This window comes from Ciona robusta, chromosome 8 (genome assembly GCF_009617815.1).
Source record: "Ciona robusta chromosome 8, ASM961781v2".
NCBI lineage: Eukaryota > Metazoa > Chordata > Ascidiacea > Phlebobranchia > Cionidae > Ciona > Ciona robusta.
Genome location: NC_143242.1, coordinates 1037098 through 1056230, shown reverse-complemented (window position 1 = coordinate 1056230; position 19133 = coordinate 1037098). Strand labels below are relative to the sequence as shown.

At 35.2% G+C, this 19133-nt stretch overlaps 1 protein-coding gene across 2 annotated transcripts; it reads left to right on the top strand.

Moving 5' to 3' along the window:
* Positions 1–2670: 2670 nt before the first annotated feature.
* LOC149732043 (outer dynein arm-docking complex subunit 1-like) lies at positions 2671–18435 on the top strand. 2 transcript variants are annotated; one of them, XM_089883454.1, is made up of 15 exons: positions 2671–3062; positions 3398–3494; positions 3915–4045; positions 9298–9479; positions 9819–9932; positions 10232–10378; positions 10782–10878; positions 11406–11528; positions 13625–13707; positions 14058–14226; positions 14618–14781; positions 15294–15397; positions 17652–17708; positions 17942–18035; positions 18105–18435. In XM_089883454.1, the coding sequence occupies exons 1-15, from the start codon at positions 2996–2998 to the stop codon at positions 18177–18179; spliced, it is 1704 nt and encodes a 567-aa protein (XP_089739580.1). In that variant the 5' UTR covers positions 2671–2995; the 3' UTR covers positions 18180–18435. The 2 variants fall into 2 exon arrangements, with proteins under 2 accessions (XP_089739580.1, XP_089739581.1); XM_089883455.1 differs by lacking the exon at positions 17652–17708 and having other exon boundaries at positions 2678–3062.
* The last annotated feature ends 698 nt before the right edge of the window (positions 18436–19133 follow it).

Genomic DNA, 19133 nt, shown 5'->3' with positions numbered 1-19133 from the left:
AATAATTGTTACGGCAGGCGAGGATCGAACTCGGGATATGACGTTAGTAAAGCGCATGCAATAACCGTTAGGCCACTAGATCTAGTAATCAGCAAAGTCGAGACAGCGGTTGTATTGTCTGGGAATTTGGAGGGCACGTCCTGGTGAGATAAAGGATCCTCACATCGATTCACACCTGAATCAAACTATTTCCATTGCAGTGGGGACGCATTATTAGTTTTTGATCAAGCTCAGTCGACCGTTGTAGTAAAAAGTTTAATAAATACTATGCTAATTAGTTTATACCGTGCTCACGCATTAGATCTTTGATCTCTTGTTGTTGTTTTTTTGCGCGACTTTTTTCTGCATATATTTCAATTCTTATTTCAAGCATCTGTTCTTTATTCTATTGATTAAAATCAAATCATAATATAGGATATATTTATAATTTTTAGACTCAATTTTCAGATTTAAAACCGCATAATTAGCGTGTGTGCACCGAAGCGTACACGAGTGCTTTTTTTCTATCGTTATCTTCGGTATAAAATCTGCGTCTGTCGTTTCTTCGCTCGTTTAGTTTATCGCTCACAATAAATCATTATGCAGCCGCCACATTATAAATAATAGCAGAGCCTTTACATACATATATGTATAAAAGCGTATTCACACTTAAAAGGAGTATTTGATTTTAATCTCTTTGCCTGACCCAATTTTGACCCGACCGTATCTATGATGTAAGGTATCTATGATGATATTCTGCTCTCTTGTTGTTTTTGTCACCTAGCAACCGTAAAAAAATATTCCGAAAAGTGAATTCTTATCTTATCTTAAAGGAGATTTATTTCTTTTCTATGTATGGCTGATAATTTTGATAACTTATTAGTTACCAACAGGTTGCAGCAATTGCCGTTAGGTGTCTTGCCCAAGGACTCATACGCCCACAATGGTAGCAGCAACGAGCCTTGAACCCATTACCTACTGGTCACAGGCAGGCACGCTAACCGCTTTTTCACGCCGCCAGACATGTATAATTTAATATATAACTTGTCTATAATATTAGTATGTACCTTAGCAACCAGGACTAGTTATCAATTTAAAAATTCCATTGCGACAAATAATATATCGGCTTTTGGTGCTAGTGAAAAATACTAAACCCTATAACCACTAACTTGTAACACTTTCCACCAGTCTATTCTGCTATGTACCAAAGGATTCTTGTAGCATTACTGTTGTAAATAAATGGAGCAATTGGAACTTATGAAGAATCCTCCGGACATATTTGTGCGTTACAGATTAGGCAGGTGGAAACGCGAGTTTGGTTTACCCTCTGTATTACTGCATGAGAATTCAGTAAAACAAACAATATTACTGCTAAACAGACGATGTTTTATCGCTGCATCGCATTCTAAATGATTTAGGCCGTAATAATCAACTTAAATCTGTTCCAGAAGTATTGCTGCTTTATATTTACCATGTTTTCCTCCGCCAAGCAGTGTGTTTGTTACGATATAGTAAGGATTCACACGTGGATTCATTACATCACAATAACGATTGTTTGACCTGGTAATTCATTACGACATAATAGCAATTCACACGTCGATTATTTGCATCATAATAGGGACTCACACGTTCATTATTTAGCCTGCAGGTTCTTGAAAACAAGTTGAATTTTGCTTTTTGACGTCTGTAATTATGTAAAGGATTGTCTCGTCACAAACCAATTGTCTACAATCACGAGTTATCAAATTTCTCTTCGAGGCTGCTTGGCGGTATCAAAACACCCAATAAAATTTTAAATTAATTTATGCCGGTTTGTAAATTTTGTTGCATTTACTTTGTCGGTTTACCGTTCCTGTAGTCCGGCACGGGAGCTTTTCGATCTTTTCGTCAGCATGTTGGTACGATAATATAGATAACAATTTGCGCAATCAGTCATATATATGAAAAAGCAGTCGTATTGTAGTTAATTTTCACACAATTTTGTCAACTACAAACGATCGTTACTTTGACGCGCGCCGATATTCGTTTAGAGCTATACGTTAACGAAAATATGTAACGAAAATACGGCCACTGATGTGACGTATTATGACGTCAGAATGATTAATTTTCTCGCGACAATTTGGACGTTGAAAGTTGCGCTCAGCGACACCTGGCAACGAATCGCAACATTGAATATCGGTGAACCGATATATCGGTCGACCTCTAAAGTACATACATTTCCAAGCTGTGGAAGAAAATCTTACTGAATTTAATTCGTATTTTTTTTATTGTTTATTTGTATGAATGAATGTAACTTACTTTTTTTTTCTTTTTTTTCTGAATGGTTAAAAATTTAGACAACCCATTAGTGACCACTTGGTTGGAGCATTTGCCGTTAAGTGTCTTGCCTAAGACACTTACGCCTACAGTGTTAGCAGCCGTGGAACAAATTATGGCGTGCATCACCAAAACAATTTGATATAACCTAATGATTAAAAATTGCTGACTGTTTGCACCCATGGCTGAAAAAATGTAAATATTTTTTCTTGTGTAAATAGTTAGTTAAGTAGGCTTTTTTAAAATTTAAATTTAAAAAAATCCTGGTTATTTTTCGCCGAGCGCCGAGCTTCAACGAAAAGCTAAAAATAATTAAAGAAAAGCTACACTGAAAAGAGAAAGCTACACTGACTAGTCTCGTTATCTTTTAGTAGCTTTACTTTTTTCATTTTTAATATTTTTCGCTCTCGAGTGCAATATTGTAGCAATGGCATAAGGCTCGGCGCTCGGCCCAGATTTCAGCCGAGAGCCAAAAAAGGAGTAGCTTGGACAAGAGCTTTTGAGTTCGGGCGCGGCTCGGCACATCCCTACTGGTTATAATATATCCGAACTGTAGAATCTATGCTACTCAAATGTTCCATGATGAGTTTAATACCTTTTGCAGTTTGAAATATTAGGAACTTATCTGATATCCTCGTATTAAATTTGTCACAAGCTGGGCCTATATTTATATCAAAAGTTACGATAAATCTTCTTCACAATGTTTACGGGAAAATCAGCCAAAAGTTTTCGCTCGGATGGTTCTGATGGAGACATTGATGCTTATGGTAAAATTCTTTTATCTCAAATAGTTACTGTGCATTTCGCATATTTTGTGTTTAAATCTCTGTTGCACTTACAAGTTCGATCGTCTGACTGGCAACTGTTTAAAACATCATTTAATTGACCTAGAAAATCATTCTAAATAGCATTTAGTAAAATTCTGTGTTAGTTAGAAACTGTATTGGATTTAAATAATATGTACAATATGAATACCGGTTGCATAAAACGAAAATACTTGTGCCACAAATTTGCAACTGGCAAGTAGATTCTAGGATGTATGGTATATGACAGGTTGTGTATGCATTTAACTTTGCATTAAGATTACAGTATAAAATTGCAGAATCCGAACTAGAAAAACTCCGACGAAAGTATCGTATCATGGAAGGTGATAGACAAGCATATGCTCTTGAGTCACAGGATTTAATTCGTAGACAACTGTGAGTAGATGTGTGCCGCCACATCTGTGCTTTTTACTTTAAATGTATTCCCCCCTACAGTCAGGCATGTAAAAAATGAAAATCCTAATGTGGCCAGAAAATAACAGTCGTTATGACAAAGTTGTTCTGATTCATACACCTCGTACCAGTTTTCAAGTTACCGCAAATGTAACCATTATAGATCATGGGGTTGAAGCAATTGCCGTTAAGTGTCTTGCCCAAGACACATAAGATCACAGTGGTAGCAGCAACAAGCTTTGAACTCACCTCTAACCAACTGTGCCACTGTACCGGACACAATCCTGTCCATTATCTGGTATAGAATTAAAGAGTCAATAAGTGTCTAAAACATTTTTTGGATTATTTTCATTCTTACTTAACTCATTACTGTAATTAAATTTTGCCAATATTTTATTACAGAATTGAAATAGAAAATTTAAGATCAGAACGAATGGAACTAGTAAAAAATCTTAACTTGGCAGAAAGTAAACTAAATCAAGAAAAAGATAAAGTGAACATGTTTGATCTGCAGAAGTTGCTGAGTGAAAAAGGTAATTAGCTTATATTTGCATAGGCTGTTATAATTGGTTAGTCATTTTATGATCTATAATATATTAATATAGTAGGGTGAGGGAAGATGGGACACTTTTTCATTTATTTTTTCTTGTCCTATTGAATAGTAAACAAAGAATGTTCAAAGAATTTAGCATATTTGCCTAACATTATACTACTTATGTCCGTCATATATGACCAGTGTGATTCTCTCCAAAATTCATGTACGGGTCCCACAGTATCGCAGTCAGACCTATTTCCGCGGCATCACAAGATCTTCTTTAAAGTAATGATAGTGAAATCATTGTGCGACATGCACTGGCGCCGACTACTAGAGGTGCGGAGGTGCGACGCACCTCGTGAATTTTTAAAACGTTGTAAGATACCAAGTTAAGACCGGTTAAGCTGTCCAGCGGTCATACGCGCCTAGTACATTTACCGTTATGACGTCAGAAAAACAGGTCGCGTAAGTCTAAACGTCGCGTATTTCTCCAACCGAAAAAAATGCTTTGACCGTTTTATGGACAGCTTTTATTTTCCTTGCACAATGTTAAATGTTCCTTGCAACGAAAACGTATAGTCCATCTCCATTGTTGGACCAAGCGCGATTATATGTTTTCACTATAACACGCGTCGACGGACGTCACTTTCCGCCAAAAACTAAGACTCGCGTAAGCGACGTATCTACGAAAAAAGTTATAACTTCTTTCATGTGCTGAATAGGTAAAAATGCTAATTATTAGGCCGTCTAAACAATGTACACATAGTTTCGGCAAACGGTATGACAGTATTGGCGTAGAGTTTTGCAATTGCGTGGGAGTGCGCAAACACGCAAACACAATTTAATTCAGATGTATCTTAACGCAATAGTTAGACCTTCTACGCGACAGGAACACTTATCGCAATGTAACGTGGTTTAATTTGCAAGTGTAATACCTCTCGATATTTTAGTAGCCTGGACTTTATTTACTTGGTCGGCTGCGTAACAAATCGTATAATGTTAACGTAAGTTACCTATTCGTGCAGTTCTGACGTAACAAACAGTTTATTTTATCATAAATCCCGCATTTATACAGCCAAGAGACATTTGCAATTGTGACGTAACATAACTAGCTATTTCGCAATAATAGGAATTGTGACGAATGCGTATTACATGAGAAAAATAAACCAGTATTTCGACACGTGTATGTTCGGGAATTACTTGCAAACACAGGCATTCTTAAACCGCCACTAAATTCCCGGTAATTTCAAAAGAGGAAGTTGGTTGCCTTGGTTGCCATAAACTGCGGGTCGGTGTCTCGGTGATCGCCGATAAGTTTTATAGTATTTTAAACTAGCTTTCGTTAAAAATTTGTATGCTGACCGAATACAGTTTGAGAAGTATGGTACATGAAACTGCGCCGTATTTGTATCAGGAAAGCTGTTTTTTTATGAGCAAAAAAACGTTTTATCCGCAAATGTTTATCTGACAGTTTGTGTGTGTTGCAAGTTGAAAATGTCGCGGTAATCTGGCTTTAATCGGAAAAAACAAAACTAGATTGAACTTTTTTAATTATCAAGACCGCACGAGGAATCGTTGGCTTATAGCCAAAAAACACCGTCAGTGGGGCAGCAGAAGAAAATTTGTTAAAATATAAGTAAAAAACTAAAACACCACTGTGCGAATTTAGTATTTTTAACACGATTTTAGCATTCGTAAAAAACATTGGCGTAAGCAGAACGCATGCGTCTACGATTTAGGAAACTGCCACATCAATTTAAATACGAATCAGTATCGGCCGTATTTTTGTTTTTTTACATGTCTGACGCACATTCGCAACTCGCAATCAAGTAAACTAAACATTGCTATTCTAAATACTCCCTTATCCCATACGTATTAAGCCATTGTCTGGTCTAGCGCACGTAATAATGCTAGTTAATCCACGATTCCTTTGTTTCTGATTGGTCAATCAGGGAGGTGTAAAATGGGCGTGATTTGCTGCATATTTACAAACAATACGATGTTATGTTGTAATAATCGTGTTTGCGCAAATATAAGTCAAATTTTAACACATTTCTTTACGAATTAATGTTATCGTCGAAACTAAATACGCGCATGCAGTAATCGTGCATTGAACAGGAGTAGCGAATTCCTAAATTGGCAGGAGTGCGTCACACTGCCGCACGCCCATACTCTACGCCAGTGGTATAACGTGACAGTATTGAATTCGCGGAGAAGTAATTCGTAATAGACGCGTTGTTATTGCATTCTCAAACAACAGATTCTCGCCCAAGATCAACAAATAGTTTGGATAGAAGGTTAGAACAATTTAAACAATGGAAATAAAACCTTCAAAATACTGCAACAAAACCGATCTGTCACGTCAAGGCTGTTCTTTCCGCGGTCACGAGGACCAGGATTCAAACTTATTTCAAACGTTGTATTTGACGTCAAGTTGTGTCTAAAACAGCAACATTTTTGATTGCTCAGACTTAATATACAACACGAAATGCTGGAGTCTGTAAACGTCTTGTGCTTGGTATTCAGAGAAGCAAACAGTTCACCATTTATTCGGTATAATGGCTAACGGAAAACTCTGCAATTGGCTTTCGTTGTAACTTTTTCTCTTTCTTTTCCAAAACGCAAGCTTTACTGCATTTAAACTCGGTAAAGATAGATATGACCATTCACTTAGGCTTTTATGGCCGACGAGATGGGTGCCTCGTTATGCAGCGATAGACGTATTTTTGCAAGAATACGAAAACGTATTAGATTGGCTGGAACAAACTTCTTAAATTTCAGAAATGGACGATCGCATCTACAAGTCTTGTATCTATTCATTTGCGCATGAAAAAGTGTTAAACATACTTTTATATACAAGTGATAAATCGAATGTTTGTAATAGTAAATCCCGTCTACATGGAATCCAAAGCTGGTCCTTAACAGTTGAAACATTCCGAAATTTACTTAGTGATATTACGTGTGTCATTTCCAGTAATAGTTATGATGGTGGCACAGCAGTTGCTTTCATAAGTCTTGTTTAGATTTTACCGCGAATGCGGGTCTCGTATATAGAGCCCGACCGATATTGCTTTTTTCAAACCGATACCGATATTTTGTAAATTTCAGTTGCCGATATCCGATACTTTAATGCACCTAGAAAACTAGACTGATTAAAACCGAAAAATCTGATAAGGCCGATAAAAATCAAACTACAGGCTTAATTATTATAATTAGTTATTAGTGAACTTGTAATTACTTAATTGGTTAAATTTTAATTGTTTTCAAATAAATTTTACTTCCCTTCCATTAAACAAACATTGTATTTATCAGCCAATGCAGTTTATTTGTGTATCACGTTGAGGCTCAAAAAAATGCGTAAGTGACCTAAAGTAACCTCGACGTTACACGCGCCTGATAAACATGACATGCGGTGGACGCGTGATCAGACGCTTCGACTTATACGTAAGATCAGCGGTTTCCAATCTTTTCTAAAAATTTTGCCTGGTGGACCCTATGCAATTATTTTGATATTTCGCGGTCCTATAAAAATCAAAGAATGCTATAGAAAAATGCAAAAACCACACCAATGAAAGAAAAAGCAAAAACTATCAAACACAGTAACCTGTTTAAATGGATGGGTGCACTTGTTTTGCTGCAATTAAATCAATGTTTGGTTTGGTTTTGAATCACAATCATTGCTTCATTGCGGACCCTCTGAAACTGCTGTACGGACCCCAGTTTGGAAACCGCTGCGTTAGATTGTTACGAACGAGTTTACGTTTATGAACAAGTTAGCGCTCTGCATTAATTCTGACGTAAGTGTGGGCAAACCTAACATCAGGCTGGAAAATACCTTACGCGAAGGCGTTCCTTAATCTTGCTAAACTTACCAAGAGTTTTAATCACGCCGACACACGTTAACAATTTACCTTCGTTCAGTGTGCGTCGCATTGTAGCGAATAGCAACTTCTATACGCTAACAACGATTAGATACTCAAAACATTTCCCAGCATAAAAGCGCAATTGTTCTATGAAGCAAACACACTTTTAATCCCAACACCTTAAAGGCAATAAACCACTATTGTAATAATAATCGACGCAACAATTGCTGCTGTGTTGCAACAATCTAATTGTTACTCAATCCCGAATAATCCACGTGTGAATTGGTACTGTGTCATAACAGAAATACGTGTTTATCTAACTTTACGTAAGACTCGTAGTTATGATGCATCCGGTAAACTTGTTGCGCAATCAAAGCTAAATGCCCAAACTCGTCCAACCGCGCACGCGACCGTAATCGCAGACAGCGTATTTGATGTTTCTCGTTTTTACTTTTTGTTATAAAATAGTATCGCCTCCCCGCTGATTTTGAAATCTAGGCGCCTATGCCAGCGGTCACATACCAATCACCAAATCGGCGCATTTAAGCGCTTACAAAGCATTCATTGCAAACGTGTCAATCCTTTACTTTATCGCAAACATAAAAAAGCAAACATTCAGCCTGTTTTTAAGAAATTATATGCTAAATAATGAAGGTGTGAGTCCCTATTATGACACAAATAATTAACGTTTGAATTGCTATTATACCGTAATTAATTGCCAGATCCGACAATTGCTATTATGATGCAATAAATCCATGTGTGAATCTTTACTATTTCGTAATAAACACGCTGCTTGGCTGAGGAAAACATTGTAAATATGGAATATACTACTTCTGGGATCGTTTTTTTTAGGTACCGTAGTTTATAACCACTTGTTCAACAAGCGAATTATATTTATTTTACACGAAACTGTAAGTTACGCAGGGCAATTAAATGTTGCGAATTTCTGTCAAACATCCGAGTGTGTCACATCACTCGCATGTATTGAGTGGTTTAAAGGATATCATAGTCAACGCGCTGCCCTCTGCATATCCAAGAAATTTAGAACGTTTCCGCCTGCTTCAACCTATAGTAAATATAGTAAACTGTGATCGAAGTGCAGTGAGGGGATACATCTGTCGCACGGAAGTGAAAGAGATTTGATCTCCTTTGATATCCGGTTACAGATGTATGTGTATATAATCGACTTTATTACTTCAAAGGTGAAATTACAACCATAGGTAAAGAATATCGCGATACTGACAAGCGATGCCTATAGCGCTTTGTTTAATTATGACGTCACGTTTGGCACCTCTTTTCCAAACTCGGCGCCTACGGTGACATGACTCGCTTACATTTTTTCAAACTGTTTGGTCGGGTCCAATCATTTTAGTTTTGTTTTATGTAGATGACTGTTTATTGGAAATTGAGGAAGAGAAAGTAAATCAAAGTAAACTTAATGAGGAAATTCAAGAATGGGAGAAAAATGTTCAAGAGCAGCGTAAGAAAATGGGAGGTGCTGATTCTACCAGAAGTTTTGCTCAAACCACTCAGAAACGAATGAGTGTACTGGAAGGCAGATTGCATAGAGTATGACAATAATATTTAGGACTATAATTAGTTTATTTAGAAAATTACCAGTCCTATCTTTTCCTGAATGAAGATCCCATATTAACCAATAAAATACTAGTATAACAAGATCTGTAGATATCTATCAGACATCCAGTAGTTACCAATGGTTTGTCCAAATTATTACAAAAAAGTTCACTCAAAAAGTTAAATATGTAATAACTCATACATGGATATGCAGTGTATAAACAAGACACTCGTGGTATAAAGGTGTGGCAAAGATAAAATAAGTATTATTCATTCATTGTCTTAACAAACTAGTATCCATAAGGTATAACCATATTACGTGACCTTGTTTAGGCTTTGTCCAAATTTAACATAGCCTTAACATGCAATGGCGCTCTGAGAGAACAGATTGAAACATTACGAATTGAGAAAGGAAGGTTTCAAATTCAATTTAAAAAGTTGGATAAGGTAAATTTTATATAAACAGAAACATGTTAATGTTAATTTTTTGGGGGTTATTTTAAAGTAATATTGTTCCAACAAGTCTATCTTTGCTGTTGGGGTCTTTCCTAAAGGAGCATGCCCCCCAAATTTTATATAAATGGAGATGCTCAAATGTACTCTAATTGTTACCATTACCACAAAAAAGGCCGAAAAAAATCTGCAAAAATTCCAAATATTTATTATCGGTTGAATTATTTGAAGAGGAATTCTGTACATCAATTGATATAATAAAAAAAAAATTATTTTATGTTTTTATTTATTAGTCTTTGAAAGATTTAAAACGTGAGATCGGTCAAGTGATTGAAGCATCAACCTTGGCGTATGACCAACGTGACGATGCACACAGCAAAATATTTCTTTTAAAAGAAAAAGCAGAGAAAGATTTACAATTATTTAATGCAGAAATAAAAGTGAGTATCCTAGGCGTATTGTTTATAAAATTACAACTCTGAGTTATTAATTTATCCATGTAATATTTGAATATATGAAATCAGCACTTCTAACCAGCATTGATATCCATATTCTAGTTTAACATAAATTTAATTTTAAATTTATTTTAAAGCCTGTAGTATCGCAACAGAGCATGGCATTTGTCAAGATGGTGATCCGAGAAGTCAAGAAATGTAATTTTTTGGTTTTTAGCTAATACAGAGAATTTCAATTAACCAAATGTAGGAAATTGTGTTTAACATTAATGTTGCTTACACTTGGTGATTGTTGAACTTTTTAAGTTGTAGTGGATCATATTAATACTTTAAGTTTGGTGCCTTGTATTTATTTACCATCGCCATCGTTTGTTTGATATTCATACAGGAATTACAAAGAGTAATTAACCATGACAAAAAAGTTCGTGACTTTATGATGGCAAAAGCTACAGCAAGGGGATTTGACATAATATCTCCTCGAAAAGGTAATTCCTAATGTAGCAATCAATCTAAAAAATATAATAACTTTTATTTGTCTCTTCGATTACGGTAGCAAAGATTTAGAAATATTTTAAACAAAAGGACAGGATATAGCGACAAAACAACAGTTGTTAAAACACGCTTACAGTTGAAAACATATTTACGTTTATTTAAAAAAAATAAGCGTGTTCGCTACACCTAGCAGACAAACAATTGACCACCAGTTGGTCCAAGTAAAGAATCTAAATGAAAGAAGAAAGACAATCTGGAATAAAAATTTGGGAATTTTCCATCCTATTGCGGTTCATTTAATTTGGTTGATTGCATGGAAACAAAATTAAACTTTATTAACATCACAAAACTATTCATAGTCCTTTTAAAAATTAAAAAATAAGTTTCTTTAGACATTTAAGTTTTCTCAAAAGGAAAACACCCCTTTTCAGTGCTCATAGATTGTGCGGTAATTTTTGATAAAACGAAATTTGTTCTGCTTGAAATTATTTCATTTAATATTACTGACATTTTAAATCAGAAAAAGATGTGAAAAAGGAAGAAGGAAGAATGATTATTCAATCATATGAAGAAGCATTTGCGGAGATTGAACAAATAACAGGGGAAGTGGATGTCAATGAAATTGTTGCAAATTTTATCAAGGGTATGTAACAGATGATTTACCATGGTCCCCAAAATTGAAGCTAAGCTTGCCCCAAGTATTTGTTAATTGTTATATGATATTCTAACTGCCAATGATATGTTTTAAAGTAGAATTTATTTAATTGGTAATAAAAGTAGGTTTTATTCTGTATAATATTTAAAAATTTGGTAATATACAGTATACGGTTAGAGCAGGGGTTCCCAAACTTATTTTATCACTGGCCAATATATGAAATCATAATTATGCGTCGGGCCATGGCCTACTCAATACACGGCCTAGGAATACACCGAAACTGCTCAGAAAATAGGAGGCCTATTGACGCGAATAATGCCCATTATAATACATTGTTACGTCACGGTTTTATGAATGGATTTTGCTGTCTGGCTGTAGTTTTTGCATCAAATAACAGTTTATTTACCATTCCCGGTTAAATTACCTTATTTTTCGGGTTATTTTGTCAACATCTTATATTTTTTATAAATGTTTAAGCATGACTGAACAGATAGGAGTTACTTTTAACCACGTGCGGCATACAAGTAAGTTTTACCGACAGTTTAGTTTGGCTCAGTCGCTGAGTGAAAATAGTATTTGGCTTAAAACAGAAGTTTTTTAAGACAGCCTATGCATATCTAGCAAAACAACACCGCAGTAACAACAAGTAAGTTAATTGATATGTCCGTTGCGGACTTTTAAAACCGGCCCTTAAAAACAATATAGGATATTGGATAAACACAAGCATTAGCCTTTTGTCTCAAGGTGCTTATGCCTTGATCTGTCCTGCTGCTCATAACTCATTTTCTACCTGAGGTTTTTTTTTGTTAAAGCAGGACAGAGGCTCTTCCTCAAGGTCAAAAAATGGGTCATACACCACATCATAAATTAAGACTGTTTAATACAAACAAACTCACGATAGCCTCCCTTCGTACTTAAGTGTTGTGTCTAACTTTAGACCTTTGTCGCTGTTTAAATTTGACTAGTCTTCCTTCCTGAAGATCTTCTTGCCACTTCTTCATGATTATAACATGCACAGATGGTACCCTTATCCAAATATTTTTATCCAACTACGGAACACCTATTGACCATGCTTAAATAGCTTGCTTAATAATTCTGGTGGCTTACAATTTAATCTAAATAAAATTATAAAGGTGTGCTGCATTATAAAACTTGCTAAATGCCTGTCTACTAAATTAAATATAATCAAAACGTAGGTTTTCTGTGTTGGTAAACTGAATCTGATTGCTCGTCTCTCTTTATGCTTAATAAACTGATATTTATATACTAATAAACCTTTTGCGCTGCTTTATATGTCTGGTATGATTTTAACTAAACAAGAAAATATCCCGGCGACACGTTCTGTGATAAACTGTAAGTTAAAACAACCTAGAACTGGTATTGAACCTACCAACAACTGCAAACTGCATTCAAAACGAAGGAAATCCATTCATAAAACCGTGACGTAACAATGTATTATAATGGGCATTATTCGCGTCAATAGGCCTCTTATTTTCGGAGCAGTTTCGGTGTATTCCTAGGCCGTGTATTGAGTAGGCCATGGTCGGGCAAGGTTTTCCTTGCTATATTGGCGACGCGACTTGTATTGGCCAAAACTTGATTATAACGAATACTGTTAGTTAGGTCAGGAAGTTCGACATATATGCTGGTAATAAACATGGCTGCTAGAATAGATTAAACTACGTACTTGCGGAGTAAAAGACAAAGTTTGACAGTATTTTTGGTGAATCATGTCGCGATATAACCCCTATACCAGAGTAACAAGCGTGGGAGGTTGGCTGATGCTGTGACAGTCATAATTATTTTTGTGACGTAACAAAGACAATGTAAATTATTACAGAAATCAATAAAACATTTTGGACAATTTTTTAAAGTAATATGTTTATTTGTGAACGTATGCAATCGGTAATTTTGAAGTCCTCTGAGGGCCATTTATTTTGCTTCTGCGGGCCGCGGTTTGGAAACCCCTGGGTTAGAGGGTTACTGCAGGTTTTAGAAGATGCCCATTTTTACATGAATTTCAATGATTGTAATCTAGCTAAAGAAAACTAAAATCACTAATAAACCTATTTATTTGGTTGCAGTGGAAGATTGTAACTTTGCTCTGTTTAATTATGTAAATGAGCAAAACAATGAAGTTGAGCGGTTGCGCGATATCATTGAAGTTGTAAGTTCCTTAATTTTATTCAGCTAAGTTGCTACCTGTGAAGAAATTATTGGTTCTGTAAATTTATCTCAAGATTTTTTATTTTATTTAGCCTCAATGTGTATGTACAAATTATTGCAAATTGCAAAAAACAGTTTAGTTTGTTCTGTAACAATCCATGTGTTGTGTCATGATGCATCACTTAAAAAATTGAATACATAACTCATTACTAAGCACATGAGGTGTGGAACCTTCCCATATGTCATGCAACCTGACACCTGTGTTATATTCGTGGCTTCTTTCCTCCCTATATGAGAATGAATAAATTAATTTTTGAGATATTATTAAACTTTATCTAACGTTTAAAACAGATCCATAAAGACATTTCACAATTCCATGATCAAGGTCTTAAGTTAGATTCAGGTCGGCAAGAAATTCTACGAAAACTAGAAGCAGCAACAAGCTATGCCAATGCCAAATATTTAGAAAACATAGAGCAATTATCTACTACCTTGAAAATACTTGATCGCTTGAAGTTGGGTAAGAATGCATTGAACCCCAGATAAAGGTGTCTAGTAAATTTGTAGACCTTCTGCATAACATATTGTGCCCACCATTCTACACTAACATAGGAAAACAGTGTTCAGTACTTTACAATGTAGCAGAATCAATATAAATGGCCTGTGTATAAACTTGGTACACATAATACTATCTGAATAACAGAATATTGCCCACCTAACACATTTTTGAAGGCCATGCCACAACTTTGTTACCAAATGCCGATTTACTGATCAACTTTAATAAGTTTTAAAATTGATCATACCAAAAAAGTTGTTTTCTAGAACAAAAACTATTATTTGCAACAGACCAGTTAGGTTGTGAAAAAAACTTGGTTATTAAAAAATTAGTCTTGTTTTACCATTTAATACAGGTATAGGATCAATCTTTAAACGAACTGGATGCGACTTGCGAGTTTTGAATGACCTTCTTGGAAGTTCAGAGGGAGTGAAGGACGACAATATTATGCAATACCTTGGTATTATTGAACAACGAGCAAATGAATTGTTGACGGCACAATCTTTTATTGATTCTCAGGTTTATTATAGTTTATTATATCCAAACAAAAAATGTCTTTTGATCCTAAATAGCTTAAGCTGTTTTCACACTTGGACATTCTTGATCTGTTTGGTGAACATTAAACTTACACTATGTAAATAGAAAAAAAGTTTTACAGCAAACCACATTCTGTTTCATGACACACATGTTAGAAATTCTGCTATAAGTGTCTTGTGTCATATGAAAAGGTTGTGTAAGACGACCTGTTTATCAAAGTGTAATTTCTAAATACCTACTGCCTACAATATGCTTGTTTTAGCAGCATAATATGTTTAGTTTATGGCATAAATAAGGTTTCCACTAAATACACTACACTGAACACAGCAGTTAGTCAAACTTTATTTTATTTGTGTGATCATAAGTAATATGTGTATGTCTGCAAGACATTAATTAAACAATTATCTCTCATTGTCAAGTTTAAACAATATTAGTGAATTTGTAAATAGAATACACTGAACAAACGTAAGTGTTAATTAAGATCAATATGTTAGGATTATGAGAAGCAATATGATCCACAAGAAAGTGCTCGTGTTATTCTTGGTCAAGTTCCAGTGGAAACGGTTCAACCTTTGTTAATTGCACCTCCTTCAACAGGGTAGGCATATTATTAATAACTAACCTTATTTGAGAGAGTTCAATGGCTAATTCAAAGCTGCATAATAAAAAAACACCTGATCAATAAAACAATACCTATAGATGATTGGCTTCATAATTTATTATATGGAGACTCCATAAGGGTGTCGAATACTGAAGAATGTTATGTGTACGACCAGTGGCGCAGCCAGGTGGGGTCGCGACCCTCCCTTTTAACCCCCCTCCCCAAAAGAAAAGAAATTATATAAAAAATAAATTAAATTACAAAATTTTGTAACGCGGTTATTTTTTTGAAGACGTGGGATTGTAGAAAAACCCCTTTATCAGTGATAATACTATCGTCTGAATTTTTGTAATGGAAAGAAGTCCTATTAATACAAAATCCAGTTTCTTACGTCCGGCGAGCCCTTACGCTGCAACAACACAGCCAATAGCGACAAAACGGTTCGTTACCAAGTTATCGCCCGGCCGAGCTTGCGCAGAAGCCAAACAACGTTTTTTGTTTGCACCGCACAAGAACCAGAGTTTTATGAATCCCAGCTGCAAGATATTATTTAATTTAATTTTACCCATAAAATATTTAATTGGAAATTGATGTCCACTTGTTATGTTATGTAACACTATTTCAAAATTCAAAAGTTTGAACATTTAAAAGACTCAGTGGTTCCCAAACTGTGGTACGCGTACCACCAGTGGTACGTAAAAGTCTCCTCGGTGGTGGGCAAGCAACTTATTAAAACAACGATCACAAACGATCTTTTAGTGATTGTCGTGAACATTATTTTAATTCCCATTAATCACGTAGAGCGTGTCATTTCGTGTTATATTCTACTTCTGGAACATATTAAGGTTGTTTAATACAGCCTGTTACTCTGTTTAATAGGCAACTTACATTTATTTCATCTGCGACTTTAAAAAAGGCAATAATAAGTTTGTGTTGCATATTCCCGCTGAAAAACTACAGTAATAATTAGGCGACTTTTTGTTTGAAATTCACTTTAGTATGTAAGTGGTACGAGAACTCGCATGAATCAAAAAGTGGTTCTCGAGTAGATAAAATTTAGGAACCATTAAATTTTAAATAAATAGAATAACTAATAAAACACTGGCCACAAACTGACTTTGCCTATCGTCATTTTTTTTGCAAGAACAAATTCACAACGATTGCTTCGCTTACTAAGTGTTGAATGTATGCTACCGCATGGGTCTTCCTTTATTTCCTAAGCGAGCGCAGAGCGTAAATATGTGACCTTTCGATCGCGTGGTGGGTCAGGCAATGGGCACATTCCTCTCGATTGGTACATTATGAAACGGCACTATTATTAGTTGTGTTACAATAAGATGTGAAGTAACAATTGAACGCAAAAACGAACATGAAACATTAATTCGCAGCTTTAACAAACTGGCACATGCACCACACTTTAGTCAGTAATACGCTTTATAACAAAATTTGGTAGCTGGGGTGACAGACGTGTGCAAAATCTATTACGTAGTGATTTTTGAGATTTCTCCCATTCAGAATACAGAAACATTGTATCGCTCGGAATTAGTGTCTGAGAGAGTTTAGTCGTTTTTCATTATACTGAGTTTCATACATTAAGGTGTAAAAAGGGGGTATTTTAATAAAAAAAATTGAACCCCCCCTTAATTTTTTTTCTGGCTGCGCCACTGTGTACGACATAAAATTGCTTCGCAATCTGTTGGAACTATCCCTTGCTTTACTGGCTTAAAAGATCAGTAGATATTGAACTTCGTTTTACGCAATAAACTGCACAACTAAGTAAACCACCGGCCAGACACTTATAAATCTCGTACCTATCAACAATATTTTATTTTAATGGAATTAAAATTAAATCAATTGTGCTTCCAATTGTTAGGATAGCCTTTAAGACTTCAGTGTTTAGTTTTATCCTAAGCAAAAATAGTTTTGACAGCAAATACTTGGTTGAGGATTACTTATATATGAATAATGTTTAGAATTTTGATCATACTGTCTTACATAACGAATTTTTATTTTTTGAACATCTTAAATTGCTTTATCTTTTGGCTATTATTCAGAACAAAGTACGAAAAAGGAAAGACCTATTTAAGTTTATTGAGTTGTTATAGTATTATACAGTATTGTTAAGATAGATCATATAAAGCCTCAGAATATATCTAGTGAGCTTGATCATGTACAGATATCTAGTGAAGAAGTATTTTTTGTCAACAGCAGTTTTTATCCTACTTTTAACAGGAATATATTTTTATACTAGTGATTTGCGTCAAAGAGCGAAAAAGAACAAGCTGCTTGCATCAGTGCTTCAGATAAAGTAAATAATAACTGTGTTGAAGTGTTGCTGTCAACATTAGGCTTTTTAATATACCAACATTTTAACATCCTATTTTACCTGCATGAAAGCTACCTAATTACGATGTCTAAGCATCACTATGGAAAATATATTTTCTGGAACAACTGTTTTATATTTACACTAAAACTATTTTTAAAATATTATTATAACACGTTTTAAAGTATATAGGTTTAACTTTCTGTTTTCTTACTTAGGGATGATTACGACAGCGATGATCTGGATATACGTGGTGATGAGGAAAGTAGACCTCTTTCTCAAAATGAACTAAAACAAACCATAATGAAAGCGGTAAGTTTGGGAATCTTTTACCTGTTTTTGCAGTTTTAGGAAAATAAGTTCATGTTTGAAACATTACAGGTGCTAAAGAAGGAAGCTGCTGCAACAAAGAAAGGCTTTAGATACGATTTGTCTGCTGCTAAAAAAAAGAAATGAACTTTTAAGCATGTTGAACAATATGTTAGAAACTAACACAGTGACTGCTACACAAACATGTCACACAAATACACTTGCAACACACAATTACCTAAGCATAACAGAGAAAATTATTTTACCTATCATTTTATAAAGAAGTTTAAGTGTGTAGATTACTTGTACATAGATTGAATATTTTCTTGATTTATAAAAAGATCGTACATATTGTTGTTTTTATTTTTAATAAAGCATGTAGAGGCCTTACATTTAAATGAAACTGTTCATAAGCTTTATACCTTAAAATGTATATCACAACACAGTCGGATTGTTGTCGCTCGGTGGTTAAGGCACCTGCGTCGCAACCAAATGGTAACCAGTTCGATGCTTGGCGCCATTAAACATAAAATACTTAAATGGGAAATGTTTGACTGCCTACATAGGTTGATGCTGTTACTTAAGTTGTTAACGTAGTTTTCACTAAGACTGACATGCACCAATATTTATGCCCTGTACACTGTAAGTCATGTTGTGATCTGTATATAATCTATGACGCAGAGCAAACTCAAGAAAGGCATAGAAGTTAAATAGATGATTTTCTATGCATAGCAACAAGAAATCGAACATGTGTTAGTTATTTCTCAAACAACAGTTAACTATAGTAGTATAATACCCAATAATATTTACGTACAACTATTCATAGGCGTTCAGTTAGGGGTTCCGAGGGTCCCTTGTCACCCCAATTTTCAAAACAAGAGTGAGATAGTGTGTTTTATCACCCCAGATTTACAAGTCACTACAGCTTTTAACTTGCTGCTAAGTATCTATAGAAACAATCAGGCCCAAACCCTACTCTATTCATACCATTCAATGAAGTTTATTTACAGCGCCGTTACATAGCGGTTAGCGAACCCAGAGGTTCCGTGTTCAAGGCTCGACGTTGCTACCATTGTGGGCGTATGTGTCCTTCGGCAAGAC

Bases quoted from the DNA above. Each gene is read 5' to 3' on its own strand.
- LOC149732043 (XM_089883454.1), top strand. From the start codon at position 2,996: ATGTTTACGGGAAAATCAGCCAAAAGTTTTCGCTCGGATGGTTCTGAT. The intron at 17,709-17,941 runs GTAAATAATAAC...TTTCTTACTTAG, and splicing joins GCATCAGTGCTTCAGATAAA to GGATGATTACGACAGCGATG. The intron at 18,036-18,104 runs GTAAGTTTGGGA...GAAACATTACAG, and splicing joins AACAAACCATAATGAAAGCG to GTGCTAAAGAAGGAAGCTGC.